This window comes from Eschrichtius robustus, chromosome 4, assembly GCF_028021215.1.
Source record: "Eschrichtius robustus isolate mEscRob2 chromosome 4, mEscRob2.pri, whole genome shotgun sequence".
NCBI classification, from domain to species: Eukaryota; Metazoa; Chordata; class Mammalia; order Artiodactyla; family Eschrichtiidae; genus Eschrichtius; species Eschrichtius robustus.
This window is the reverse complement of record NC_090827.1, coordinates 66057130-66084586: the sequence shown is the minus strand read 5'-3', so window position 1 is coordinate 66084586 and position 27457 is coordinate 66057130. Positions and strand designations below refer to the sequence as shown.

Here is a 27457-nt window from a genome sequence, read left to right as displayed (position 1 = left end):
AGAGATGTGTCAAGTATATACTGGCATCTGGATTTCAGACAAAAGGAAGAATCTCTTTGCCCAGTTTTACAATTGCTTCTTTGGGGACCATCTGTTGGCTGATCCTTCAATCCTATGCCCTTTTGAATTGTTCTTTTCTTTGGTAATCCATTTTTGATTCAGGAGGCATCAGCATGTTCATTACGTTACATTATAGCCAGTTCTCTGTTGGGAGGTAGAATGAAGTGGAAAGATCACAGGGCTTGGACAGAGAAACTGTGCTCCAAGTTCCAACTCTACCCCTGAGGTAGACTGCTGCAGGACTACTATCAGTTTGTTCAAGTCTCACTATATACACTCCCCTTGGAAATGTGACTTTTCTGCTCCTGCCATAAAGAGGCTGAGTCTGTTTTTCTGCTCCTTGAATCTGGACTGGGTCATGCTTTGGTAAATGTTACAAAAGCAGAAGATTAGACAGTACTTGCACATTGGGTTTTGCCCTCTCTTACCCCTGAGCATTCTTCTGCTAGCATGTGAACAAGTCTAGGCCAGCTGACTGGAACTTGAGATTGCACGGAGTGTGATTCCAATTGTCTCAGTAGAGTGGTTTCCAACACCAACAACCACTTCTCTGATTCTCTGGACATCAACTAGGCGTTCAACACTTCAGTTCAATTCTGATACTAACTACCTACCCAAATTTAGTGCAGACCCCACAGCTTAATTAAGAGCTGAGTCCCACGAGACTACCCCCTACTTCAGTCACTAGACACAAGTCCCAGATCTCCTGTCCTTCTGACTGACTGGTGATAAATCAGGGGTTCCCATGACCCTCTCCCAAGATTTCATAATTTACTAGAATGGCTCGCAGAACTCAGGAAAACACTTTGCTTACATTTACTGGTAAGGGATACAAAGGAACAGCCAGATGAAGAGGGCAAGGTCTGGAAGGATCCCAAGCACGGGTGCTACTGTCTTTGTGGAGATGGGGTACACCACCCTTTTGGCATGTGGAAACTTATCAAATCTTGTTGTTCAAGAGTTTTTACAAAGCATAATCTCCAGGCCCACCTCCTCCTTCCTGGAGGTTGGTAGGTAGGGCTGAAAGTTCCAACCTTCTTAATCATTTGTTCTTTTGGTGACCAGACCCATCCTGAAGATATCTAGGGGTCCCATCCTAAGTTACCTCATTAGTAAAAATTCAGGTATGATGTAAAAGGGTTCACTATGAATAACAAAAGCACTCCTATTACTTAGGAAATTCCAAGTGTTTTAGGATTTCTATGCCAGGAACTAGGAGACAAAGACTAAATATATTTCTTTTTATACCACACCCAGTCATTCTGCATTCCCAGCTAATACCCCAAGCAAGTGAATGAGAGTACCCTAGACCATTAAGTCACAGCCAAGTATACCCAGATCCGAAGAATCATCCGCCAGCCACAGAATGAGAAGAAATATAAAATGCTTGCTGTTTTAGTCCACTAAGTTTTAGGGTGGCTTGTAATACAGCAAAAGCTAATATAGCACCTTATCAGCCATGAAGACAAAGGGAGAAAATAGTTCTATTAAGAACATGAGAAAGATGGTTGCTGTAATTCAGAATGAATTTAATCTTGAACTTCCTGAGAGCCAAGGAAAATAAAAGAAAGATGGGTTATAGAGTTCCCATTATTTGAGAAAATAAGTATATAAATTCTAAAGAGGTGACAAATATTTTGGTGGTCAAAAAAAGAATAAGTGATATGTCATTATCAAAGAGACACAAAATACCATAACATATGAGTGTCTTCACATTTATAAGCAAAAGAAAAAATTTCTTCACCTGATTTTCTTACATTAACCCTCAATATAAATCAAGATAATCCAACATGTTGTGAAAATTCAGCTTATTAAACCCTAAAGGAAGGAATGTTCAACAAGTCTATGAAACTGACTGGAATTTTTAAAAACACACTTTTGCAAAGAACTGGGTATGAAGGTAAGTCTTCAGATTTGAAGGATTTTTTTTTTTTTAATGTTTTAACCGCACCCCCTTGCCATTCTTTTGTAATACAGCCAATCTTTATAAAATGTAAGTTCTTATCTAAATAGACTTTCACTTGATTGAGTCTTACTAGGTTATTTAAATATTTTAAACTTAAAAAATTATATTTCTATAGAACTCATAATAATGTGAACGTATTAATTATGAAATGTTCAGCACATGAATGAAATTTGAATTCAAAGTTCAGCTTTGATTGTGTTATTTTTATCATTAGCAATTGTGCATATTTCCTTGATGTATATAAATATATTCTATTTATTGAACCTAAACTATGAGCCATGTACTATTCTAAGTGATTTATGTGTATTAATTCATTCAATCTTTTCAACTGTCTTGGAAGGTAGATATTAAATGCTTGTCCCAACCTGGCCCCTTATATGGCCCCTCTTACAGGTGCAAGTTTCCACTGAAAGTGCACAAAAAGTCAAGCATCTTAAATCAATGAGGAAAGTTTTGGAAAATAATTTACTTAAACACAAATCAAATTACATCCCTACCACACACCTCATACTAAAATTTGTGAAGGATTTAACCAGGAATTAAATGTAAAATTAAGCGATAAAAAAGTAGGTGATTTATCCCAGGAGAAAGAAGAATATTATATCACACAGCAATTAAGAAAGTTACAGAGGGAAATATCAATAGGAAAATAGTTGAATATACATAATGAAATGATGCTTACAATTTCTTTCCCGCAGGATTATAAACATTACTGGACAGAGCTGAGAGGAACTACACTTTTCTTTTATACCGACAAAAAAAGTACAACAGTAAGTAAACGTGTTCAGCTGATTTAATTTTTTCCCGATAAACACTTGCCATATAGTTTATTATTCACTTTCTGCCTTCCGAAAGTAAAGATATTCCAGTACAACCAATTTAAATAAGAACATTTACATCTGTGAGGGCTATCAATTACAAGACCTATGGTAAAATTTCCTGGGAAACTCAGAAGGTGTTAACTGATACCTGAAATCTCATAACATACAATATGTCACAATTTAATTTTTCTAGAAAGATACAAACATACCCCATGAGATAAGACTTCTAAGAGTTCAAGCATGAGAATAACAATAAAGAAATTCTGAGATTATTTATTTGTATTAATTTTAAATGATTGATATTTCACTTTAACCACAAAAAAAATGAAAATGGTGTATTTCATTTTATCCACAAATAAAATGTAGCATTTTAGTAGCAAATGCATGTCTACCTTGGAATGCTATGCTTATGAGATTTTATGATCCAGTAACTTGTTTAAATATAGACATGTCAGACCATGGATGTAGTAGCCCACACTGCTTAGAACATTGTTATTACATGACCAGATCTAATGAAAGATACAGAAAAAGAGCCTGTGTGATGTATTCTACCTGGAGGCATTTCAGCACCATTAGTGGTAAACTAACCAGAAGTCATTTAAAAAACCAAACAGAAAACAAACTTAAAATGGTCATCTTTGAGGTCAAGGGTTCAAGATGGCGGAGTAGAAGGACGTGCTTTCACTCCCTCTTGCGAGAGCATCGGAATCACAACTAACTGCTGAACTATCATCAACGAGAAGTCACTGGAACTCACCAAAAAAGATACCCCACATCCAAAGACAAAGGAGAAGCCACAATGAGATGGTAGGAGGGGCGCAATCACAATGAAATCAAATCCCATAACTGTTGGGTGGGTGACTCACAAACTGGAGAACACTTATACCACAGAAGTCCACCCACTGGAGTGAAGGTTCTGAGCCCCACATCAGGCTTCCCAACCTGGGGGTCCGGCAACAGGAGGAGGAATTCCTTAGAGAGTCAGACTTTGAAGACTAGCAGGATTTGACTGCAGGACTTTGACAGGACTGGGGGAAACAGAGACTCCACTCTTGGAGGGCACACACAAAGTAGTGTGCGCATTGGGACCCAGGGGAAGGAGCAGTGACCCCATAGGAGACTGAACCAGATCTACCTGCTAGTGTTGGAGGGTCTCCTGCAGAGGCGGGGGGTGGCTGTATCTCACCGTGAGGACAAGGACACTGGCAGCAGAAGTTCTGGGAAGTACTCCTTGGCGTGAGCCTTCCCAGAGTCTGCCATTAGCCCCACCAAAGAGCCTGGGTAGGCTCCAGTGTTGGGTCACCTCAGGTCAAACAACCAACAAGGAGGGGACCCAGCCCCACCCATCAGCAGACAAGTGGATTAAAGTTTTACTGAGCTCTGCCCACCAGAGCAACAGCCAGCTCTACCCACCACCAGTCGCTCCCGTCAGGAAACTTGCACAAGCCTCTTAGATAGCCTCAACCAGAGGGCAGACAGCAGAAGCAGGAAGACCTACAATCCTGCAGCCTGTGGAACAAAAAACACATTCACAGAAAGATAGACAAGATGAAAAGGCAGAGGCCTATGTACCAGATGAAGAAACAAGATAAAACCTCAGAAAAACAACTAAATGAAGTGGAGATAGGCAACCTTCCAGAAAAAGAATTCAGAATAATGATAGTGAAGATGATCCAGGACCTCGGAATAAGAATGGAGGCAAAGATTGAGAAGATGCAAGAAATGATTAACAAAGAACTAGAAGAATTAAAGAACAAACAAACAGAGATGACCAATACAATAACTGAAATGAAAACTACACTAGAAGGAATCAATAGCAGAATAACTGAGGCAGAAGAACGGATAAGTGACCTGGAAGACAGCATAGTGGAATTCACTGCTGCAGAACAGAATAAAGAAAAAAGAATGAAAAGAAATGAAGACAGCCTAAGAGACCTCTGAGACAACACTAAATGCAACAACATTCGCATTATAGGGGTCCCAGAAGGAGAAGAGAGAGAGAAAGGACCCGAGAAAATATTTGAAGAGATTACAGTTGAAAAATTCCCTAACATGGGAAAGGAAATAGGCACCCAAGTCCAGGAAGCACAGAGAGTCCCATATAGGATAAACCCAAGGAGAAACAAGCCGAGACACATAGTAATCAAATTGACAAAAATTAAAGGCAAAGAAAAATTATTAAAAGCAACAAGGGGAAAATGACAAATAACATACAACAGAACTCCCATAAGGTTAACAGCTGATCTCTCAGAAGAAACCCTATGAGCCAGAAGGGAGTGGCATGACATATTTAAAGTGATGAAAGGGAATAAACTACAACCAAGATTACTCTACCCAGCAAGGATCTCATTCAGATTTGATGGAGAAATCAAAAGGTTTACAGACAAGCATAAGCTAAGAGAATTCAGCACCACCAAACAAGCTCTACAACAAATGCTAAAGGAACTTCTTTAAGTGGAAAACACAAGGGAAGAAAAGGACCTACAAAAACAAACCCAAAACAATTAAGAAAATGGTCATAGGAACATACATATCGATAATTACCTTAAAAGTGAATGGATTAAATGCTCCAACCAAAAGATACAGGCTCTTTGAATGGATACATAAACAAAACCCATATATATGCTGTCTACAAGAGACCCACTTCAGACCTAGGGACACATACAGACTGAAAGTGAGGGGCTGGAAAAAGATATTCCATGAAAATTGAAATCAAAAGAAAGCTGGAGTAGCAATACTCGTATCAGATAAAATAGACTTTAAAATAAAGATTGTTACAAGAGACAAGGAAGGACACTACATAACGATCAAGGGATCAATCCAAGAAGAAGATATAACAATTATAAATATATATGCACCCAACATAGGAGCACCTCAATACATAAGGCAACTGCTAACAGCTGTAAGAAAGGAAATCGACAGTAACACAATAATAGTGGGGGATTTTAACACCTCACTTACACCAATGGGCAGATCATCCAAACAGAAAATTAATAAGGAAACACAAGCTTTAAATGACACAATAGACCAGACAGATTTAATTGATATTTATAGAATATTCCATTCAAAAACAGCAGATTACACTTTCTTCTCAAGTGCACACAGAACATTCTGCAGGATAGATCACATCTTAGATCACAAATCAAGCCTCAGTAAATTTAAGAAAATGAAATCATATCAAGCATCTTTTCTGACCACAATGCTCTTCTCAAACTCTTCCAAAAAATTGCAGAGGAAGGAACACTCCCAAATTCATTCTATGAGGCCACCATCACCCTGATACCAAAACCAGAAAAAGATACTACAAAAAAAGAAAACTACAGACCAATATCACCAATGAATATAGATTCAAAAATCCTCAACAGAATACTAGCAAACAGAATCCAACAGCACATTAAAAGGATCATATACCATGAGAAGTGGGATTTATCCCAGGGATGCAAGGATTCTTCAATATATGCAAATCAATCAATGTGATACACCATATTAACAAATTGAAGAAGGAAAACCATATGATCATCTCAATAGACGCAGAAAAAGCTTTTGACAAAATTCAACACCCATTTATGATAAAAACTCTCCAGAAAGTGGGCATAGAGGGAACCTACTTCAACATAATAAAGGCCATATATGACAAACCCACAGCAAACATCATTCTCAATGGTGAAAAACTGAAAGCATTTCCTCTGAGATCAGGAACAAGACAAGGATGTCCACTCTCACCACTATTATTCAACATAGTTTTGGAAGTCCTAGCCACAGAAATCAGAGAAGAAAAATAAATAAAAGGAATCCAAATTGGAAAAGAAGATGTAAAACTGTCACTGACATGATACTATACATAGAGAATCCTAAAGAGGCCACCAGAAAACTACTAGAGCTAATCAATGAATTTGGTAAAGTTGCAGGATACAAAAGTAAGGCACAGAAATCTCTTGCATTCCTATACACTAACAACGAAAGATCAGAAAGAGAAATTAAGGAAACAACCCCATTCAGCATTGCAACAAAAAGAATAAAATACCTAGGAATAAACCTACCTAAGGAGGCAAAAGACCTGTATGCAGAAAACTATAAGACACTGATGAAAGAAATTAAAGATGATACCAACAGATGGAGAGATATACCATGTTCTTGGATTGGAAGAATCAATATTGTGAAAATGACTATACCACACAAAGCATTCTACAGATTCAATGCCATCCCTATGAAACTACCAATGGCATTTTTCACAGAACGAGAAGAAAAAATTTCACAATTTGTACGGAGACACAAATGACCCCAAATAGCCAAAGCAGTCTTGAGGGAAAAAAGTGGAGCTGGAGGAATCAGACTCCCTGACTTCAGACTTTACTACAAAGCTACAGTAATCAAGACAATATGGTACTGGCACAAAAACAGAAATATAGATCAATGGAACAAGATAGAAAGCCCAGAGATAAACCCATGCACCTATGGTCAACTAATCTATGACAAAGGAGGCAAGGATATAAAATGGAGAAAAGACAGTCTCTTCAATAAGTGGTGCTGGGAGAACTGGACAGCTACATGTAAAAGAATGACATTAGAACACTCCCTAACACCATACACAAAAATAAACTCAAAATGGATTAGAGACCTAAATGTAAGACCGGACACTATAAAACTCTTAGAGGAAAACATAGGAAGAACACTCTTTGACATAAATCACAGCAAGATCTTTTGGATCCACCTCTTAGAGTAATGAAAATAAAAACAAAAATAAACAAATGGGACCTAATGAAACTTAAAAGCTTTTGCACAGCAAAGGAAACTACAAACAAGACAAAAAGACAACCCTCAGAATGGGAGAAATATTTGCAAATGAATCATTGGACAAAGGATTAATCTCCAAAATATATAAACAGCTCATGCAGCTCAATATTAAAAAAACAAACAACCTAATCCAAAAATGTGCAGAAGACCTATATAGACATTTCTCCAAAGAAGACATACAGATGGCCAAGAAGCACATGAAAAGCTGCTCAACATCACTAATTATTAGAGAAATGGAAATCAAAACTACAATGAGGTATCACCTCACACCAGTTAGAATGGGCATCCTCAGAAAATCTACAAACAACAAATGCTGGAGAGGGTGTGGAGAAAAGGGAACCCTCTTGCACTGTTGGTCGGAATGTAAACTGATACAGCCACTATGGAGAACAGTATGGAGGTTCCTTAAAAAACTAAAAATAGAATTACCATATGACCCAGCAATCCCACTACTGGGCATATACCCAGAGAAAACCATAATTCCAAAAGACACATGCACCCCAATGTTCATTGCAGCACTATTTACAATAGCCAGGAGATGGAAGCAACCTAAATGCCCATCAACAGACGAATGGGTAAAGAAGATTTGGTACAAATATACAGAGGAATATTACTCAGCCATAAAAAGGAACGAAATTGGGTCATTTGTAGAGACGTGGATGGATCTAGAGACTTCATACAGAGTGAAGTAAGTCAGAAAAAGAAAACAAATATCGTATATTAACGCATATATATGGAATCTGGAAAAATGGTACAGATGAACCTGTTTGCAGGGCAGAAATTGAGACACAGACGTAGAGGACAAACGTATGGACACCAAGTGGGGAAAGTAGGGGGGGATGGTGGTGTGATGAATTGGGAGATAAGGACTGACATGTATACACTAATATGTATAAAATGGATAACTAATAAGAAACTGCTGTATAAAAAAATAAATAAAATTCAAAAAAATAAAATAAAAAACAAAAACAAAAAACAACAAAAAAAGAAAGTAAATGACAGCCTAAATTGCCAACTGTAAGCAGTTATCTGACTTCATTTCTTCAAGGCCTCTGACAATTTCTGGCCTCATCTCCTGCCATTTCCCACTTGAGCATAATGCTTTTACCCATTCCTCTATTACATCAGACTCTTGCCTGAAGATGGACTTCCCATTTGCTTTTCTTTAGGTCTGGAAGGCTCTCCTCTCTTCAATACCATCTTCTGAGAGAGGGCTTCACTTTTCACCCACTGTAAGTTAGGTTTCTGCAACCCTTTCTTGCCAGTTACTATCTCTCTCTCTATTCTGTCATGCTTTTGGAAAATTACCTTCTGATATTTTCGCTCAATTCAGCACTAATATTTTTTTGCTTTATCCCCACTCTACTAAAATAATAACCTAATCTGGGTTCTTTGCCTTCAATCTTTCTTATGCTTAATTCATCTTACAGCTAGAATGCACTGATCCCAACACCTTGTTTGGCCATTTCATTCCCCCATTCTCCTACCAAAATATGTCACCCCAATATTTGATAAACACCCCATGCCTAGAAGATAAAAGTCTGTAGCCTTTTGTTCAAGGTCACCCTGTACAGCCTCTACCTACAGCCCTAAACCATAACTTCTACTACTCCTTTAGAAGGAATGCTCTGCCTCATGGAATAAACAATCATGTTTACATACATTCCTGCCTGTTCAGTTCAGTTTCACATCATTTCTCTTGTGTGTTTCATTCTCTCATTCACCCTTCTACACTTCTAAATCTTTGTTCTTTATTTCGGGCCTACGTCAAGTTCTAGCACTTCAGTGAACACTTCTCCAACTCCTACAGAATTTAATGACCATTCCCTTTTTCTTCATACTTACTCAGATCTAAGCAGAAAGAGTTTTATGTTCCTGACTATGCATTTAAAATAGTCTTACAAATTGTTGCATGAAAGAAATGTCTTATAAGTACTGTTTATGTTTGATATAATAAAGTTGCAAAATAAAAAGCCAGAAAAAAAATGGTCATCTTTCACCAGATCTCTGGGTAGACAAGATTATATAAAGGTGTTTTCAAATACCATAAAATAAATTTTAACATAATTAACTTCTCTGTTGTGTCTCCAGCTTCCCACTGATGTCAGTGAAAATACAAAAGACCCTGGCCTAAACCTTGTATAATACACATATGTGAGAGAGTTAATAGTTACTATTCACCTACTACATGGCAAGGGAGGTACAACTTAGTGATTGGGAGCCTGGTCCTTAGGTAGACTACCTGGATTTTTGTCCTGGCCCTGCCACTGTTCACTGTGTCATTTTGGGATCTTGGGCTATTTACCTAACCTCTCTGTGTCTCAGTGTATCAGTTAGGGTACTGGTAGGAAACAGACGACCTCTCAAATTAGGCAATTTGAAGACAGTTTAATGAAGATATTATATTCAAAGCAGTGGACAGGATGTAGGAAAACCACAAAGGATAGTACAGAACCCTGAGGCTTTGTAACAGTGCCCCATTACCATACCTAGGAGTAAAGGAAAGAGAGGGAAAATAGTGGGAGAGCTGTGTGAAGATGACTGCCTTGAAAAGAGTATGATCTTTGACAGAGGAAGCAATTGCATAGAGTAATAAATACCTGACCTCACTCTCCTCGCTCTTCTGATCTCCTGCCAGTGTTCACCAGCGGTCCAACCCAACAGAAGTCAGAGGTTAAGGAAGCCCTTCATGTTGTCCATATAGTTCCCACTCCTGGTGCACAGTGTTGGATGGTGAAGGGATAAAAGTGAATCTAGAGGAGCAAATATCAATAAAAGATCTCCAACACAATCAGTTTCAAAAAAAATTAGGATGAAAACAGTAGCCCATCTCATAAACTTATCAAAAAGATTAAATGCAATAGTAAGTAAAAGGACTTAAGATTGAGTCTAAAGACTTAAGAGAGCAGCTGGCACATAGTAAGCATTTAAGCATTTTACACGTATTATCTCATTTAATTCTCACAACATCCCTGCAGAGTGGGTACTATTTTAATGCCTACTTTATAGATGAGAATAGTCAAGTTTAAGATTAAAAAATTGTACAAGATCAGAAAGCTAATGAAAGGGGTACAATCAAGATCTTGTTCCTGAGCCAGCATTCTTAACCACTACGTCATGAAGAGACTGTTACAACAAAATGCTGTGGAATTGCCCATCTACCAATTTTGTTAAAAGAGGATGCAGACTTTGGGGGAATTTTGTTCGGTGATAGTCTTAGGAGAAAGCACAGGGATGGAACAAGCAACAACTGTAGATACTTAGCCTATAAGTAGGGAAGAATTTAAAGCTGCCTTTAAACATTTGAAAGGCTGTCTGTCAGGAGGTCATGTGAAAGAGTCACTGAATTTGTTTAGTGTTATTCCAGGGGAAGGGGACTAGGACCATGGATGGAAATTGCCTGGAGAAAAACTGTAGCTTTAAGACAAGAGAGATCTTGCCACAGGCACAGCTGTATAGGATGTATGAGTTCCATGTTGTTCGAGATGTTCCAGCATAGGCTGGATGACTGCATGCAGGAATACCCCGGGGGGAGATTCAAGCATCAGAGGGCAGCTAGATTAGGCAGATGACCTTTAAGGCTCTTTCAATACTACAATTAAAACCAAAAAGATATGACTTCCTTTCTTCTAATCAACAGATCAGCTTACAGCACTCTAATTCCACCATTTCTTCCTCTGTTGCTTCCTCCTTTAGCTTGATCTAGACAAGTTATCAAAAAAAGATCCTTGTGTAATGTAAAATTTTGTCCTCCTTCCCTGATACTTCCCTTCCATTTTAAATTGCTCTTTGTTCATTGAAAATAAATAGGTCAACCCAAACTTACCCTCAACCCCATCAATATAAGAATAGCTCTGGAAAAAAATGTCCTATTTTTATGCCTTACCTTATTCATAAAACTAGAATAAGCATACTTATAAGAATATAGTAAAATAAGTTGTATTGGGCATAACAGAGAGAGGAAAATAAAAGGAGATAAAAAGAAGTCAACAATGAGGCTGATTTAGCAAAAAATTATACCATTAAAAACTCTACTATACTTAGAGTTGGTCCTAATCTTTCTAATACTGCAGAGCAAGTCTGGTCAGTTGTATGCAGATCAGTTCATATAGACCAACTGCTCAGAAGAAATATTTTTATTATACTGGAATAAGATAGAAATTTCCTAATAGGATCCTCATAACCAGTAGCATGTGGTACATGCTGAACAATGGCTTTCTGGAAAAAAATTATGTATGTATATATATATTATATATATATGTTACAAATATTACTGATATAAAGAATGTGTAGTACACAGTTAAAAAAATAAAATACACAATACTCCTTACTGCAACTTCCATAAAGGCAATTGATTCTCATAAAATACTTTCACTGATTTTTCTGAACCTGTATCTGTAGCCAACTATGATTTGACAAACGGAGTTGTTTTCCAATCTGCTGTTTCCTTAATAACTTTATTGACATTAAATATCATATTTGACATGAATGTTGGCCAATGTTTTTGTTTACATTAACGAGTAAGAGGAAAGTAAAGCAACAATTATGTATGTTGGAACGTCACCCATTTGTCAATGACATGAACAACTTCTTTGTTAAATGAGATAATGATTTTTGAATTATGAAAGAATATTTTGTCCTTTTTTGTTCTGTTTACGATGAAAAAGCTTCAGACACAGCAAACTTTAAAATTTCACCTGCATTGCGACATAGCACAGGGAGATCAACTCGGTGCTTTGTGACCACCTAGAGGGGTGGGGTAGGGAGAGTGGGAGGGAGACACAAGAGGGAGGAGATATGGGGATATATGTATATGTATAGCTGATACACTTTGTTATACAGCAGAAACTAACACACCATTGTAAAGCAATTATACTCCAATAAATATGTTAAAAAAAAAATTTCACCTGCATTATTGACATTTTCCCCTTCACTTTCTGAAGTCTAGACCAGAGGCCAGCAAACTGTGGCTCTTGAGCCAAATTTAGCCTGTGGCCTGATCTGGTACAGTATATGAGCTAAGAATACTTTTTACATTTTTAAAGTGTTGTGAAAAACAAACAAACAAGCAAGAATTTGCAACAAAGACTGTATGTGGTCCACAAAGCCTAAAACATTTACTATCTAGCCTTTGTAGAAGAAGTTTGATGACCCTTTGGACAATTAACAAAACAATAAATCAACTTGTAATTTATAAGATTTGCCAATTTCCATGATGTAAAAACTCCCACCATGACCAATTTCAACCTATCACTGTTACCTCACTGTACATGGAGTTGGAAAGAAAGGAACAGCAGCACACCATCACAGTATATTATATATACAGCATTTTCACCACACAGAAATGAAGATGTAAATAAACACAAGAGCATAGAGAATGCTATGTAGTAATATAACCAGAAAATGATGTTTTGAATTTTAATTCCCTTTGTTGTTAATATAATTTATTTAATTGTATGTTCATATAATTTAATTTTTAATAGTGGCTATGTTTAACAAGTGGCTTGCAAAATTCCTGAACATCTCTCAATTGACTTTTGCAAAATATGAGCCAGTCAAGCCCACCACCACGTAATACATTTCCCAGTGCCCTCTGGGTTGGGAAGGGGTGCCATGTCCACCTGAAAAGCAGAATATCATGCCAAGTACAAATAAGTTGAAAGGAAGATATTATGTATTTTCCTTCCTGCTAGAACTAATATATATTACCCATGAAATAATTTAATGAGATTTTCCTTTACCTTTTCAGTATGTTGACAAGTTAGACATAATAGACCTCACATGCCTTACTGACCAGAATTCAACTGAAAAGAATTGTGCAAAATTCACCCTTGTTTTGCCAAAAGAGGAAGTGCAATTGAAGGTGAGTGAAGAGAAGAAATTAGTCTGAAACTAGTCGTGGTTATAAATAGCGTTCACCTCTTCAAAGCCTAGTGGCTGAGGTAAAAAGGAATTATAAGAGGAGTGCCAAGTCTTATATTTTGTTAATATTTCTTGCCTTTTGCCAAGAGCCATGGTTTTCTAAATAGGGATTTAAAAGGGCACGTTCACTGTTTAGTATCCAAGCACATTGAAACCGTATACTTCTGTCCTCTGACAAAGTCAGAGATCCATCCCACCTGGTGTTTTTAGAAAGTTGTTTTTGAATTGGCATCCAAGAACTTGGCATTCACTGAGTTCCCAGATGATTCTGAGACATGTCCAACATGATATATGTTTGGAACCACTGAATTAGACAAACTCATATTTCACAAATTGAGAGACATTCTGTAAAGCAATTGGCCTATGCTCATCAAAAATACCAGCGTAAGAAAAGACAAAGAAAGACTGGACACCTGTTCCCATTTATGGAGACTACGGGGTCAAGACAACTGAATGCAATGTGTGATCCTGGACTGAATACTGGATCAGAAAACAAAACAAAACAAAAGCTTTAAAGAACAATTAGAAAATTTGAATAAGAATTGTATATTAGATACACACAATTTGTGAAATATGGAATTAATCTCAAAAAACGCTAAATTCCACACAGGCAGAGATCTGTTTGTTAAACTCACCACTGTATACCCAGCACCTATATAGGAAAAGATTTTTTTCTTGGATTGGCATTGAAAGTGAGCCAAGGAAAGTCAACCAACAACTACAACATAAAGAGAATAACTTGCAACTGAATAAGATATAGTTGGATTTAACCTTGAAAGCAGTGGTCATAAAGCTTTAGTGTACTAGGAATCACTTGTAGGTAGGAAATATAATGCCCCATCCCCAAACCTGGGCCTCTGAATCTGCGTTTTAAGCAAGCTCCCTGGATGATTCCGATGTGGTGGTTTAGAGCACAGGATTGGAATCAAATGCCTAGATTTGAACTCTGGCTGTTTTGTTTGTTAGTATGTAATTGTAGACAACTTACTTAACCTCTTTATTGACTTGGTTTCTTCACCCAGAAGTAAGTCTTTACTCAGATGTAACCCTCTTACTGAGGCCTACCTGGACCACTTTATTAAAATTGCAACTCTTTTCCCCTCCCCAAACCCTTAATGGCATTCCCAATCTCTATTAACCCTGCTCTACATTTTCTCATTTATTTCCATCTGACACTATAACATTTACTCACTATTATGTTTATTATTTATTGCCCCTTGCTAGACCCTAAACCCTATGAGAATAAGGATTTTTGTTTTATTCTCTGACGTAAACCAGTACATAGAATAGTGCCCAGAACTTAAAGACACTCAATGAGTATCTGCTAAATGAATAAATCTATAAAATGAAATTTTAAAAAGAGTACTTTTTGCAAAAATGTCATGATTAAATCAGCTAATATATGTGAAGTGCTTAGAACAGTGCCACTTGTAAGCACTTAATAAATGTTGGCTGTATTAGTAATATTTAGAGCTAAGAATTGGAAGTTTTTAAGGTAACTTACTAACTACTAAGGTAATGGGAAGTAACTACATTGGTCCTACTTGGTTGCCTCAAACTTAAAGCCAGTTAGTGTTAAATACCAATGGGGGGAGTAACCATGAACTGACATACTAAAGAAATAAGTGTGCTAACATTTAAATTTTTTCGAGCTAAGTAAATATGTAAAATTTTACTTGTTTAATAAGCAAACAGATTAAAGCTATGTACTTCCTACAAAAGAAAATATTATTGAAATATTTCATAACAAATACACATTAATAATTCTAAGCATAAAGAAAAATGAATTATTTCTTCCTTTTAACTGACTGTAAGTGGTTTAAAAAATACAATTGACTTTTTAAAACAATGTGCTTCAATAGAAGAATATGCATTTTGTCAATCTTGCCGGGTTTTGATGGCTTACACTATTTCGAGACTTATAAAACAATCATATGAAATTCTAAAGTTATTTGAAGTTAATAAAAGTATTAATGTTCATAGTCATTCGTGTCTTTTTTTTGTCTTTATCTGTTTTTGTCTACATCTTTAGACAGAGAACACAGAAAGTGGGGAAGAATGGAGAGGCTTCATTCTCACAATAACAGAGGTAGGAAGGACATTATTTTTTATTGATTCACTCATTCAACAAATATTTACTGCCTGAACCCTTACTATGAACCATGCTGAGTGAAGGGGGTTGAAGTTATAGCAGTTGAAAAGGACAGATATAAACCCTTATACTTACTCATGCAATTTATATTTTTATTGGGTGAATGAAAAGGAGAAAGAAAATAAACAAGAAAACAAATAAGATAATTTAAAATTGTGATAATTGTTTTGAAGAAAATCAACAGGGTAATGATTCTAGCTAGTCAATAACAGGTGGTCAGGGAGACCTACTTTTTGGTTTCATCCTTTAGACGCAGTGGTCTTTTGTGTATTCTGATATTTGTAGCTTACAGAGCATCTTCTAAAAGCTTTCCAATTCCTTTTTTATTCATTTGATACATATTTATAAAATGCTGAGATGGATTTTATGAATAACATAGACAATATAACAGGAAGGGACCATCAAAATGAAAAGTCAGCTTTCAACATTTGTTTAGTGAGTCTTAAGACAAAGGGATGCTTATCTGTTCAACTCTGTGGCATCTTACCTGAGACAAATCGTAAGATCTACTTACTAACAGTTACAGTTAACTGTTGCAGCAAGATAACTACCATTATTTTAAATAAAACTACTGTAGCAACTGTCTAATAAACATGAGGTGCTTTGATAACCAGCTCCCTAAGGAGCACCATGTTTTCTAATACTCTTAGAGGACATGAAAACTTCCTATGTTTGTTAGGGACAGTTAAATACAGACTTTACCCAAAGCTAGTTTCTAAGTAAAGGCTTTGCATTCACATGAAATAAGGACTGCACTTTACCAAGATGATGGATGCTGGTTCTTTCTCTCAGCCAAAAACAAGTAAAAGTTGGAGGGTCAACTACCATGTAGGAAAGTCATAGGAAGGTAGAAGAGTGGGCCCGTTAGAGATGTGAAAGGCATATTGACTTAAGGGGAGGGAGAAATGCATTCCCTCCCTCTGTTGTGGAAAGGCATTGTTGTGTGTTTGGCCTGGCACTTCTTACATTGGGATACAGATATACCAAGTGTATGTGATTAGGTGTCAAGGAATACACTAAAACCACCAGAAAAAACTTGGGGTGCATCTTCCTAGAACACTAATTATACTTGACATTTTGGCCAAAAAGATTTGTTCTTAGTTTTTTCCTTGAGGTAAGGATAAAAAGCATTATTTTTTAAATTAAAATGTACATAGATATGGTACAGAATTAAAATAAAATTCATGTGAATTATCAAAAGATAACAATTTGCCTCTAATGTTGTGCTCTATAAATATTGTCTTTTACTATGTTCCCAGATCACTCTGTATATACATTCATACCATGCTGTTGTTAGGGCAACTTTAGTAGAAGTTTGAGAAGCACAGGCTATAGTTCAAAGTGCAGAGACATTGCTTTTGAATTAATTAAACTGGAGTTTGAGTCCTGGTTCCACAACTTTCTAGCTATGTGACTCTGGACTAGTTATTTAATCTTTCTGAGCCTGTTTTTTACATTTGTAAAGTAGGGATAACAATACCTATCTTGTAGCATTGCTGTGAGGATTTGCAATAGCATAATGCTTGGGACATAATAGGTAACTAATAAGGAACAGCTGCTTCATTAGTTTTTCCTCATTCTATTATTTTTTTCAGGATTGGTATATAAGGGAAATAGACTTACTGATTATTAGTTATGCAGAAGGATAGTCTCAAATTTCATATATATACACACATGTGATAAAATATAAACAATAATAGGAATTAATAAGATAATGTGTAAATAGAAAATGAAGTTCTAGTGTTTTCTTCCCAGATTCCAAAGGACTTTCTTATACACCCCCTGGAAAGCGTGCACCCCACTCTGGAGATCAAGATGATATTCAGACACAGCTGCCTCAAAATATAGGCTAGGTTGTGTCACATGAAGAAAAATATTCTACCATTTAGATTATAACTTCTAAGAGTACATAGCTGGTCATAATGAAGTCTAAATTAGGGGTATAAATATAGATCAGGAGAATATAGGTGACTCAATCCAAACACATTTCTAGAAGAGATTTTTTAAAAACTTGATAGAGCAGTATCATAATCCTAATGTGTGAGTGAAAATTCAAAATACAAACACAAACACACGAAAATATAGACCTCTCATTGCTGATTCTCAGTCATCTAACGGATAGTTCCATCTCGACCCCATGTTGCCATATGGTTGGTGGAGCTTATTCCAGGTTATCTGTGGGATAGCTGGGCAACTTGCAGGCACTCTAGGACTTCCCTGGCAGTGAGATCCAGCGAGCTCAGAATAAAAAATGAGAGGTTTGATGTTACTTGAATCAGCTTGCGGTGCCAGGTGCGTGTACTTAGCTTTGGACCAGATTAAAAGGAATGTTTCTTGGAAGAAAGTCAGGCGCCCTGTGCAGGTTCTAGCTGGTTTAGAGGCAGTTCTAAAACACCAAGATTGTCTGTCATACAGAGTGAAGTAAGTCAGAAAGAGAAAAACAAATACAGTATGCTAACACATATATATGGAATCTAAGGAAAAAAAAAAAATAGGTCATGAAGAACCTAGTGGCAAGACGGGAATAAAGACACAGACCTACTAGAGAATGGACTTGAGGATATGGGGAGGGGGAAGGGTAAGCTGGGACAAAGTGAGTGGCATGGACATATATACACTACCAAATGTAAAATAGATAGCTAGTGGGAAGCAGCCGCATAGCACAGGGAGATCAGCTCCGTGCTTTGTGACCACCTAGAGGGGTGGGATAGGGAGGGTGGGAGGGAGGGAGATGCAAGAGGGAAGAGATATGGGAACATAAGTATATGTATAACTGATTCACTTTGTTATACAGCAGAAACTAACACACTGTTGTAAAGCAATTATACTCCAATAAAGATGTTAAAGAAAAAAAAAAGCAAAGAGGAAAAATAAAAAAATAAAAAAGAAATAAAAATAAAACACCAAGACCCTCTCTTCATGATAGTATCCATCCACCTCTGTCAGGTAACAGAAGCTCCTTAGGACCAGCACAGGCTCATCTTTGCTAAAACCAGTTACTCTGCTGTCTTTCTTGTTTGCCTGCTGCTTTAATTGGTTTCAGCTGTCAGTTCCCCTACATGGGTCACTCCTTCCTGGGCAAGTAATTAGACTGCATGAAGTCCTAGAGAGAGAAAAGAAAAGGAGGATTGAGACAGAGCGGACATCGAGTTCATTTCCGGAAAAAGGGAAGGAACCAATTGAAGATTATGTGGATGTGTTGAACCCTATGCCAGCGTAAGTGCACCATGAACTTCAGTTTACTTATTAGATTGTTAAAATTAATTTCTAATTATCAAGGAGAGTTAGTCACTGGACTCGTTAAACCAGGGACAATAAGCTGTCTTGTGGATATACAGTATATCTATGAGTACATGTCACATTTCCTCTTCTATGTCATATCACAAAATGCAAAATGCAGATTTGAACCAAGCCTCTTACCACACAGGAAATGTCCCTCCACCCACACAGTTAGACTAAATAGATTTTTTTCCAAAGAACAAACCTAAATAAAACTGCTATGTAGAAGGAAGGAAAGAGGTTTTTTCACCATGCAACTCTATGATTGACTGAGTTTCTATCAGGAAATTATACCAAAGATTTAAAATACCTGAATGCTTTATTCAATTGATCAATCAATGATTAGTCTTGGGCTCGTACTTTGAGGAAGACACGTGCAAAGTGGTAAGGTGTTGTTGGAAATGAAGAGGCACAGAACATCCTGAAGTCAGCAACAGCCTACATTTGTTTTTTAACTCTTATATTGTTGAAAAATGTGACTAAAGACTGTGAACCCTGGAATCTTCATCTTCTTGTCAATGAAACTTGTCCTGGTACCATCTTTGACATCAGGTTCTGATGTGTATTCTCTCTGTACTATAATCACTGAAACCTGCTAGCCATCACTCAGCTGAAACCAGGGACAACTGATGGACTGATAAGTTAAAAGGCACCTAGACTACTTCTTTTTCTTTTTTTTTTGCTCAATAAAAAAGTAATGCATATTTATTACAGATAAATAAAAGAAAATTAAAATCATTCCTTGTCCCACCACTCAGAGATATTCTCTTTCAACATCTTGGTATACTGTATATACTGCCAAATATTTTTCTGCTGAAAAAACAGACTTTTCATTGACTATAATATTTACTATAAAATAAGAAGTGCAAAAAAAATGAGATGTGCTTTCTTAAAAATTTTACACATAAAAATGCCACCAATGCCATTAGAAAGCCATATTATACCAAAAGGAGTGAATTCAGACATACCCTTAAATATGTTATTTAAAACAGAGATCATACAAGAGAAGCATATATATATACATATATGTGTGTGTGTGTATATATATATATATATATATATATATATATATATATATATATAGTATCCCTGAAAAGAAACCACCAACAAATATTATTTATCCAAGAGACTATTATAAACTGAGACTGGGATATATTGTAAATTCTTGTCTTAGATTTTCAAGTGGTAATGGTAAATATATACTGATCAGTAGATAACTTTTCAGGTCTTCACTGTTTAAAAAGAAAGAGGCTTTGGAGGAATGAGGGAAGGAGGGCCTTAAGTATAAGCATACTCATAGTGGCACAGGCTTGTAATAATAGTAATTATAATTATATCAAATTAACTGTAATAATAAAGCTGGAAATTTTAAGAAAACTTAATAACTGTAGCTGTAGGAGTTATTTTAGTAGCATTTTTTCAAGTAATGATCTTCATCAGTTAAAAAAAATTCTGTTTTTTATCTCACCTCTGTAGATGTTTTTATACAGTATCCCGGAAAGAAGCAACAGAGATGCTTGAGACGAACCCTTCCTTGGGAAATATGATCCTGAGGCCTGGTAGTGACAGCAGAAACTATTCTATCACCATCCGGCAGGAGACAGCGTATGTTTAATTTAAAAATGTATGGAATTGTTAAAAGCATGATATCACTTTAGAAAGCAAAGTCACACAAGTTCCGATCAGCATCTGCTATTTGTTTCATTGGGGATAAAAATGTGAACACAAGAATAGGGAGGGAATGTTATGTAAACAATGCTAAAGACAGCCAAAGCTAACACTTGTAGTAGGGAAGAAGAAGAATGAGCAGATTACTTGGTCCTGGATATAGTTCTATTATTCATTCACTCATTCATTTCAACAAATATTTATTGAGCAGCTATGAGCTCAAGTAATACTCTAGGTACTGAGGATACAGCAGTGAACAAAACAACATCCCTGGTTTAAGGCGTCTACATTCTAGTAAGGTCACACATACTATAAATACATAACTAAAAATATCATGTATATGATGATAAGGTCTATGGAAGTAATAAAGCAGGATGACAGAGATGGGAACTCTCAGAGGTGATATAGAGAGAAATTTTTTCTGGTTGCTGTTGTTGTTTATTTCATATAGAGTGGTCAAGGAAATCCTCCTTTGTTAACTGACATTTAAGCAGAGACCTGAAGGAAGTGAGGGAACAAACCATACCAATATGTAGGACAAGAGCATTCCAGGCAGCCAGTGCATAAGGCTAGAGGTAGGAGAAGACTTGGGTTGTTCAAAAACAAGAGGCCACTGGGACTACAGTGGAGTGAGCAAGGAGAAAGGGTTAGGAGATGAGATTCCAGAGGTGGGGGAAGGGCTGACAGCTCTAAGCCCTACTGGTCATTGTAGGGAAAGGGGTTATACTGTGAATGATAATGAGAGGCCATTGGCCTCTGATGAATAAAGAAGTGACATAATCTGACTTTTCTATAAAAAGAATCACTTAGGAGCCTCTTGTTAAGGTTAATAATTTCTTTCTAGTGAAATGGTTTACCTTTGATAGTCAGTAACATTTACATGCAAAAGTTGATTTTTCTGTGTAGCCACGGTGGTTGTATCTTTTAAAGTCTACTCCTTCCCTCAGAGTCTATAAAAACTTGCATTTCAATAGGGACTCTGGCTTAGTTAACATTTTTACAACTGATAATATAATTGAAATATAGTGATTTTTGTCCTAAATGAAAATATTCAGTACATGATTATCTTTCATATAAGAGCTTAAACAGAACTTTGCTTCTTGAATTTGACATTCTTTCTGTGGATAATATTCTATTCTTTTTTTTTTTTTAGCTATAACACATCTATCTAGGAATCTAGCTACTGATCCATATATAAATATCAATAATTCTGAATAGATTAAATATGAAGACACTGGCAAGTGAATAAAGGCAGTAAAAAGAAAACAGTCACTTGGGCTTCCCTGGTGGTGCAGTGGTTGAGAATCTGCCTGCCAATGCAGGGCACACGGGTTCGAGCCCTGGTCTGGGAAGATCCCACATGCCACGGAGCAACTGGGCCCATGAGCCACAATTACTGAGCCTGCGTATCTGAAGCCTGTGCTCCGCAACAAGAGAGGCTGCGATAGTAAGAGGCCCGCGCACCGCGATGAAGAGTGGTCCCCGCTTGCCGCAACTAGAGAAAGCCCTCGCACAGAAACGAAGACCCAACACAGCCATAAATAAATTAATTAATTAATTAAAAAATAAAAGAAAATAGTCACTTACAGGACAAAATTAAAATTATGGCATGTGGCTGCAATGCTAGTATGAGCTACAACCCAAGAAGCTTCATTCACTTGCCAATTACTTCATATAAACAGAGACTTGTCTTTATACACTAGCCATGTGGCAAGAACGTTAGATGGTAAATCAGATCCTGAGTCTGTGTGTGAAGTAAGAGAATCTCTGTGTGTGTGTGTGTGTGTGTGTGTGTGTCTGTGTGTATTTTTCCACAATATGAATATCTATGTCAGCTTAATCATCTTGTGGTTTCATTATTTTTTCTGTTTATCATAGGCTAACATTTGGAATTAAAGGATTTTCAACTAATATGGTAGAATATCATGGATTACTCATGATAATTTACTTGATTTATAATTTAATTGGCTACCTTGAAACAAATCCAAAATAAATAAAAGTTATGACTGGCATTAAATATCAGTGAGCTTGTAAGAACTCCTGGGAGAAAAGTGAAATTTTCTATTTAGTATATCCTGGTCAAGGAGTCTGTCCTTTTTTGGGTTTAGGAAATTGAATATCACATAAAATACAGAATGTCTTTAACTGTTTACTTCCACTTTAAAAAATAAGAGTATACAAAACTGAATTCAAATTTATTCCACATACCATCCCATTTTACAAAATGAGACAATGAAGCCTGTGGAGGGCAGCAGCCTGCCCAAAGTCACACAGCTGAACCCAGGTCCACTGCGAGGTGGCTCCTGAGCCCGCCTCTTACCTGCAGAGCATCTGATCAGGGCAGTGACAGGATGGGGCCGGTCTCAGCTAGGAGCTGGCTCAAGGGCGGCGGTAGGGGTCGGGGTGGGAGGCAGGTGGAGGCAGGTACCCTGAGCCTCTGGCCCTTCTCCACCAGCAGTCCACGAACTTGGCATGGAGCCTAGAGGAATTGTTAGCGTCAGATCTGAAGCTGAGACTGCCGTGTTTCAAATCCTAGCTGTGACAAACCAAACACTCCATATCTGCCTGCCTCCCGCCAAATGCATTCCCCACCCCCAACCACTGTCCTGGGAAGGTACACACTTTGGGTTACTTTCTCCTTTTTCTACATATGTTTGTCCCACAGTTATTGTATAGCATTGTTTTATGTTTTTAAGTTTTATGGAAGTGATATATTGTACTCACCAACCCACAACTTCATGTTTACCCTGAGGACATGCTTTTGGATTAGTCCATATTGTTACCTGGAGATCTTGTCCTCTTGTGTGTCAATATTTAACTCTTCTTTAATGCCCTTCAATAACGTTTTACATATTTTTAAATAAAGTACTGCATATCTTTTGGATATCTTTTGGATTTTATTCTGAGCCACTTTAAGGTTTTGTAAATGAAATTTTAAAAAATTTTAATAAAATAATTCTTAATTAGCAAAAAAATTTATCTCACAGATTTTTTTTTTAGATCTTTATTGCAGTATAATTGCTTTACAATTGTGTGTTATCAGCTATACATATACATATATTCCCATATCTCCTCCCTCTTGCATCTCCCTCCCACCCTCCCTATCCCACCACTCTAGGTGGTCACAAAGCACCAAGCTGATCTCCCTGTGCTATGCAGCTCTCACAGATTTTTAAAAAAAGGAATTTAATCTAACTGATTGAAAGTTAAATTAGATCACACAAGAAAGTGACTTTTTTCTTTCATACTTTTCTTTTCTTGGTGGATTGAGTGTTTGATCCATTTGTATGTGAATCCTGTGCTACTGTTCTGCATGAAATGAACAAAATCCTGAGATCTAATGGCTCTTTAAAGACTGTATATTTCCTGCACAATAGCAGCAAGATCTCTTTTAAGGTGGTCTAAATTAGTCCAACTTTTGATTTGCATTTTCCGAACGAGTGAGCTATGAGAAATAACAGCGTTTTCTGTTGTAAATATGGGTTGTGACCAAATGCAATGAGTTTCTATACTTAGGATATAGATCTGATGTCACAGTTTTTATTCATATTGTATTTAAGTTATATTTAACCTCATTAGAAAGAGTCTGGCAAAGCAGTTCATATCAAAATTACATAAGTCTATTTTTAGTAAACATACTTCCAGTTTAAATTCACATAGAAATTCATGCTTGTACAGCTAATGGTCATAAAAGTTTATGACATTTCATAAAACTGATCATCCCTCCACTCTCAAGAAAAGCTTATATTTAGAAAGCAAGGAGTGAGGTAGAGTGGTCAAACTAGAGCATTCTAACACTGGAGTCAGTATGTGCTTATTTAGGCTTTGGGGAATAGTTTATACCTGAAAGTGGCTAGGAAAAATTTTAACTGTTTTTGCACAAATATTCCTTATGAGCCAGATATATCTACGATGTTAAGGATTATCATATGTGTTCTCTAATGCCTCAAAATAGGTCTTTTGGAATGCCTGGATTTAATATATTCTGTTTAACAGGTCACAATTTTAAAGAATAGCAATTGTAGAGACTAGTAGAAGTTTAGCTGGTTAGACTGTATCGCAGTAGTCTGTAAAGACTTTGGCAGAAGTCTAGACCATTAGGAAGCAACTGTGTTGCCCACAAAACCAATTCACTCTCTTACAGGTTGTAGGAGAAATGTTCAGCCATGCAAGTTTAGACCAGTGTGCCTGGTAAAACACTAGCTAAAAAGGATAAGTTGGTTTACAAAGCAGTACTTGAAAGTAAAATTATCTCCATCTGTTAACAAATCAACTGTGGGAGAAAAGATTTTAGTTCTCAGGAAGAAGCAAAAGTCCTTCAATGACAAATTATCAGGTGACTCCTCTCTTGATGTAAAATATCATCCACTTTTACCCAGCCCAGTGGTGTGTGACTTCATAAGACATAAAGCTGTTCTTACAACAAACTTCATAATTTGGTTTTGTTTTCTTAAAATTGTTATGAGTACGTGGCAAGCTAGAAGTATAAACACTTTGGAAAGCCATTAGCCAAGAAAGCAATAGAAAATATTTACCCAAAATTCATTCCTCTGCAAAAATCGGGGTCAGGAGCTAACAGTATTTATAACCATATTTAAAGCCACATATATTTTTTTAAAGACAGGTTACTTCTTTTATGAGGTGGTAATCAGGAAACCTCAATATAGCAAATTTTATCAATCTAGATTTTTCCCCTCTCTCTTTATTCCTTTGGAAAAAAAAATATGAAAGAAAAACACAGGTCTGAAATGAGAGTCAAAACCTAAGTGACTTCAATGGAATTTTTCTTCTACCTTATTTTCTGCCTTAGCACTTAGTCCTATTAGTCAAAAGTTCCAAGAGACTCTGTTAACTACTGCTGCTTTTCCTCCCACAGCTTTGCCATGGGTGATGATGATGATGATGATGATGATGATATGATGGCTATTATTAACAACAACAATCACTGTCCCCACTTATGGGGTACATTTGTGGGTCCTCTGTTAAGTGCTTGACAAACATTTCCTTCAGGCACAATAAAAACTGAGACAGACAGTATTTTCCATGTTTCACAAGTGAAGAAACTGAGAATTACAGAAACTACTAAAAAAAAACATTTAAAAAGTAGTAAAACATAGTTATAATTTACTGTCTACATGTGACAGACATTGTACAATACTAAGGATTTTTCAAACATTAATTCACAACAGCACTGTGAAACAGGCATCACCATTTCCATTTTATAGATGAAGAAATGAGGCTGAGAGTTCATACAGCAGAACCAGAATTTGAACCTAGATCTTTCTGGTTATAAAGGCCATGCCTTTCAAGCTTTCTATCAGTCTTCCAAGGAATAATAATCACTTACGTCATAGGAATAAAAAAATTCTAATGGGAATTGGTGAGAGTTTTCAAAAGTATGATTATAAAGGTCTTTTCATGTAGGGACAAAGACAAAGACAAAGCCAGAGTCAGCCACCCCAAAAGAGGGTAGTTGTAGGATTTCCTCCATCCAAAGTTTTCCTTCACCAGCCTGTGACTGATTCCTGAAGGTTCAGCACTAGGAAATAATTTTTGGTTTTCCTTAGGAGGGAAGAGGGTAGGTTAGGTTTTATCCCACGTTTTGAGAATAAAGCTCTAAAGTGATTGGAAAAAATTGTTAGCTGTTTTCCAATGTGATATCCAATTAGGAGATTTGGATATTACAGTAGATGATGAGAGTACCTTAAGTAGAACTGTAGTTCAGTCCCAGAGGAATGTGACCTGGAAATGGAGAGAGGAGTGATGAAAAAGAACGTGGGAGGCCTTGTAGACAAACTTAACCTGATAAACAATTTTGCTTAGGCAGCTTCTGTAAACTGGACAGATGTTGAATTAGTTTGTCTTTCAAGCAATGGAGGCGTAATAAATGCTATTAACTTTTCAACATTAGAAAAAGTCTTGGTCCTGACACTACTGCCATATGAATCAAGGCAAACATACTGACTTCTGCTCTCAGTATAAATTAGTTCTAGCAAACAGCACTATTAGATGGGTCCCTAATATTTTTAAAAAAAAATAAATTTATTTATTTATTTTGGCTGTGTTGGGTCTTTGTTGCTGCATGTGGGCTTTCTCTAGTTGTGGCGAGTGGGGGCTACTCTTCATTGCAGTGTGTAGGCTTCTCGTTGTGGTGGCTTCTCTTGTTGCAGAGCACGGGCTCTAGGCGCGCGGGCTTCAGTAGTTGTGGCGTGTGGGCTTCAGTAGTTGTGGCTCACGGGCTCTAGAGCACAGGCTCAGTAGTTGTGGTGAACAGGCTCAGTTGCTCCGCAGCATGTGGGATCTTCCCGGAGCAGGGCTTGAACCTGTGTCCCCTGCATTGGCAGGTGGATCCTTAACCACTGCGCCACCAGGGAAGTCCCCCAAATATTTTTTAAAATTCAGTTTTATAAATATTTACTGTGTGCCTAACGCTGGAGTACAAAAGGGAATTGAATGTGCTCCTTATTCTTAAGCAGTTCTAGTCAAAAAATACCATATATCTAGGGTGGTAATAATTTAGTGCTGTGTCACTACAGAAGAGGAAGACATTAGGATTCATCTACTATACTTACATTCTCACCTACATGTTCGTATAATACTTAACACCTACCATTTTCCATATCTCTAAGTCAGCCCTGAAGTTAGCAGATTATCCACGGTGGTATACGGCTAGCAGGAAGAACAGCTACTGAGGGCATTCTCATAGGAATAGTGATGAAGAAAGGAATTTGCTTTCAGTTAATTCTTTCTACTTCCCTTTTAATATAGAGAATATAGATTTGACGTGTATATGCC

At 36.9% G+C, this 27457-nt stretch overlaps 1 protein-coding gene across 1 annotated transcript in view; it reads left to right on the top strand.

Annotated features, from left to right (window-relative positions):
* STAP1 (signal transducing adaptor family member 1) overlaps positions 1–27457 on the top strand; it is a 42922-nt gene that overhangs the window by 6368 nt on the left and 9097 nt on the right. Inside the window, exons 2-6 of the mRNA XM_068542187.1 lie at positions 2725–2796; positions 13391–13504; positions 15596–15652; positions 18759–18931; positions 20471–20599. Coding sequence (XP_068398288.1) covers positions 2725–2796; positions 13391–13504; positions 15596–15652; positions 18759–18931; positions 20471–20599 — 545 coding nt within the window. The remainder of the gene's footprint in view (positions 1–2724; positions 2797–13390; positions 13505–15595; positions 15653–18758; positions 18932–20470; positions 20600–27457) is intronic.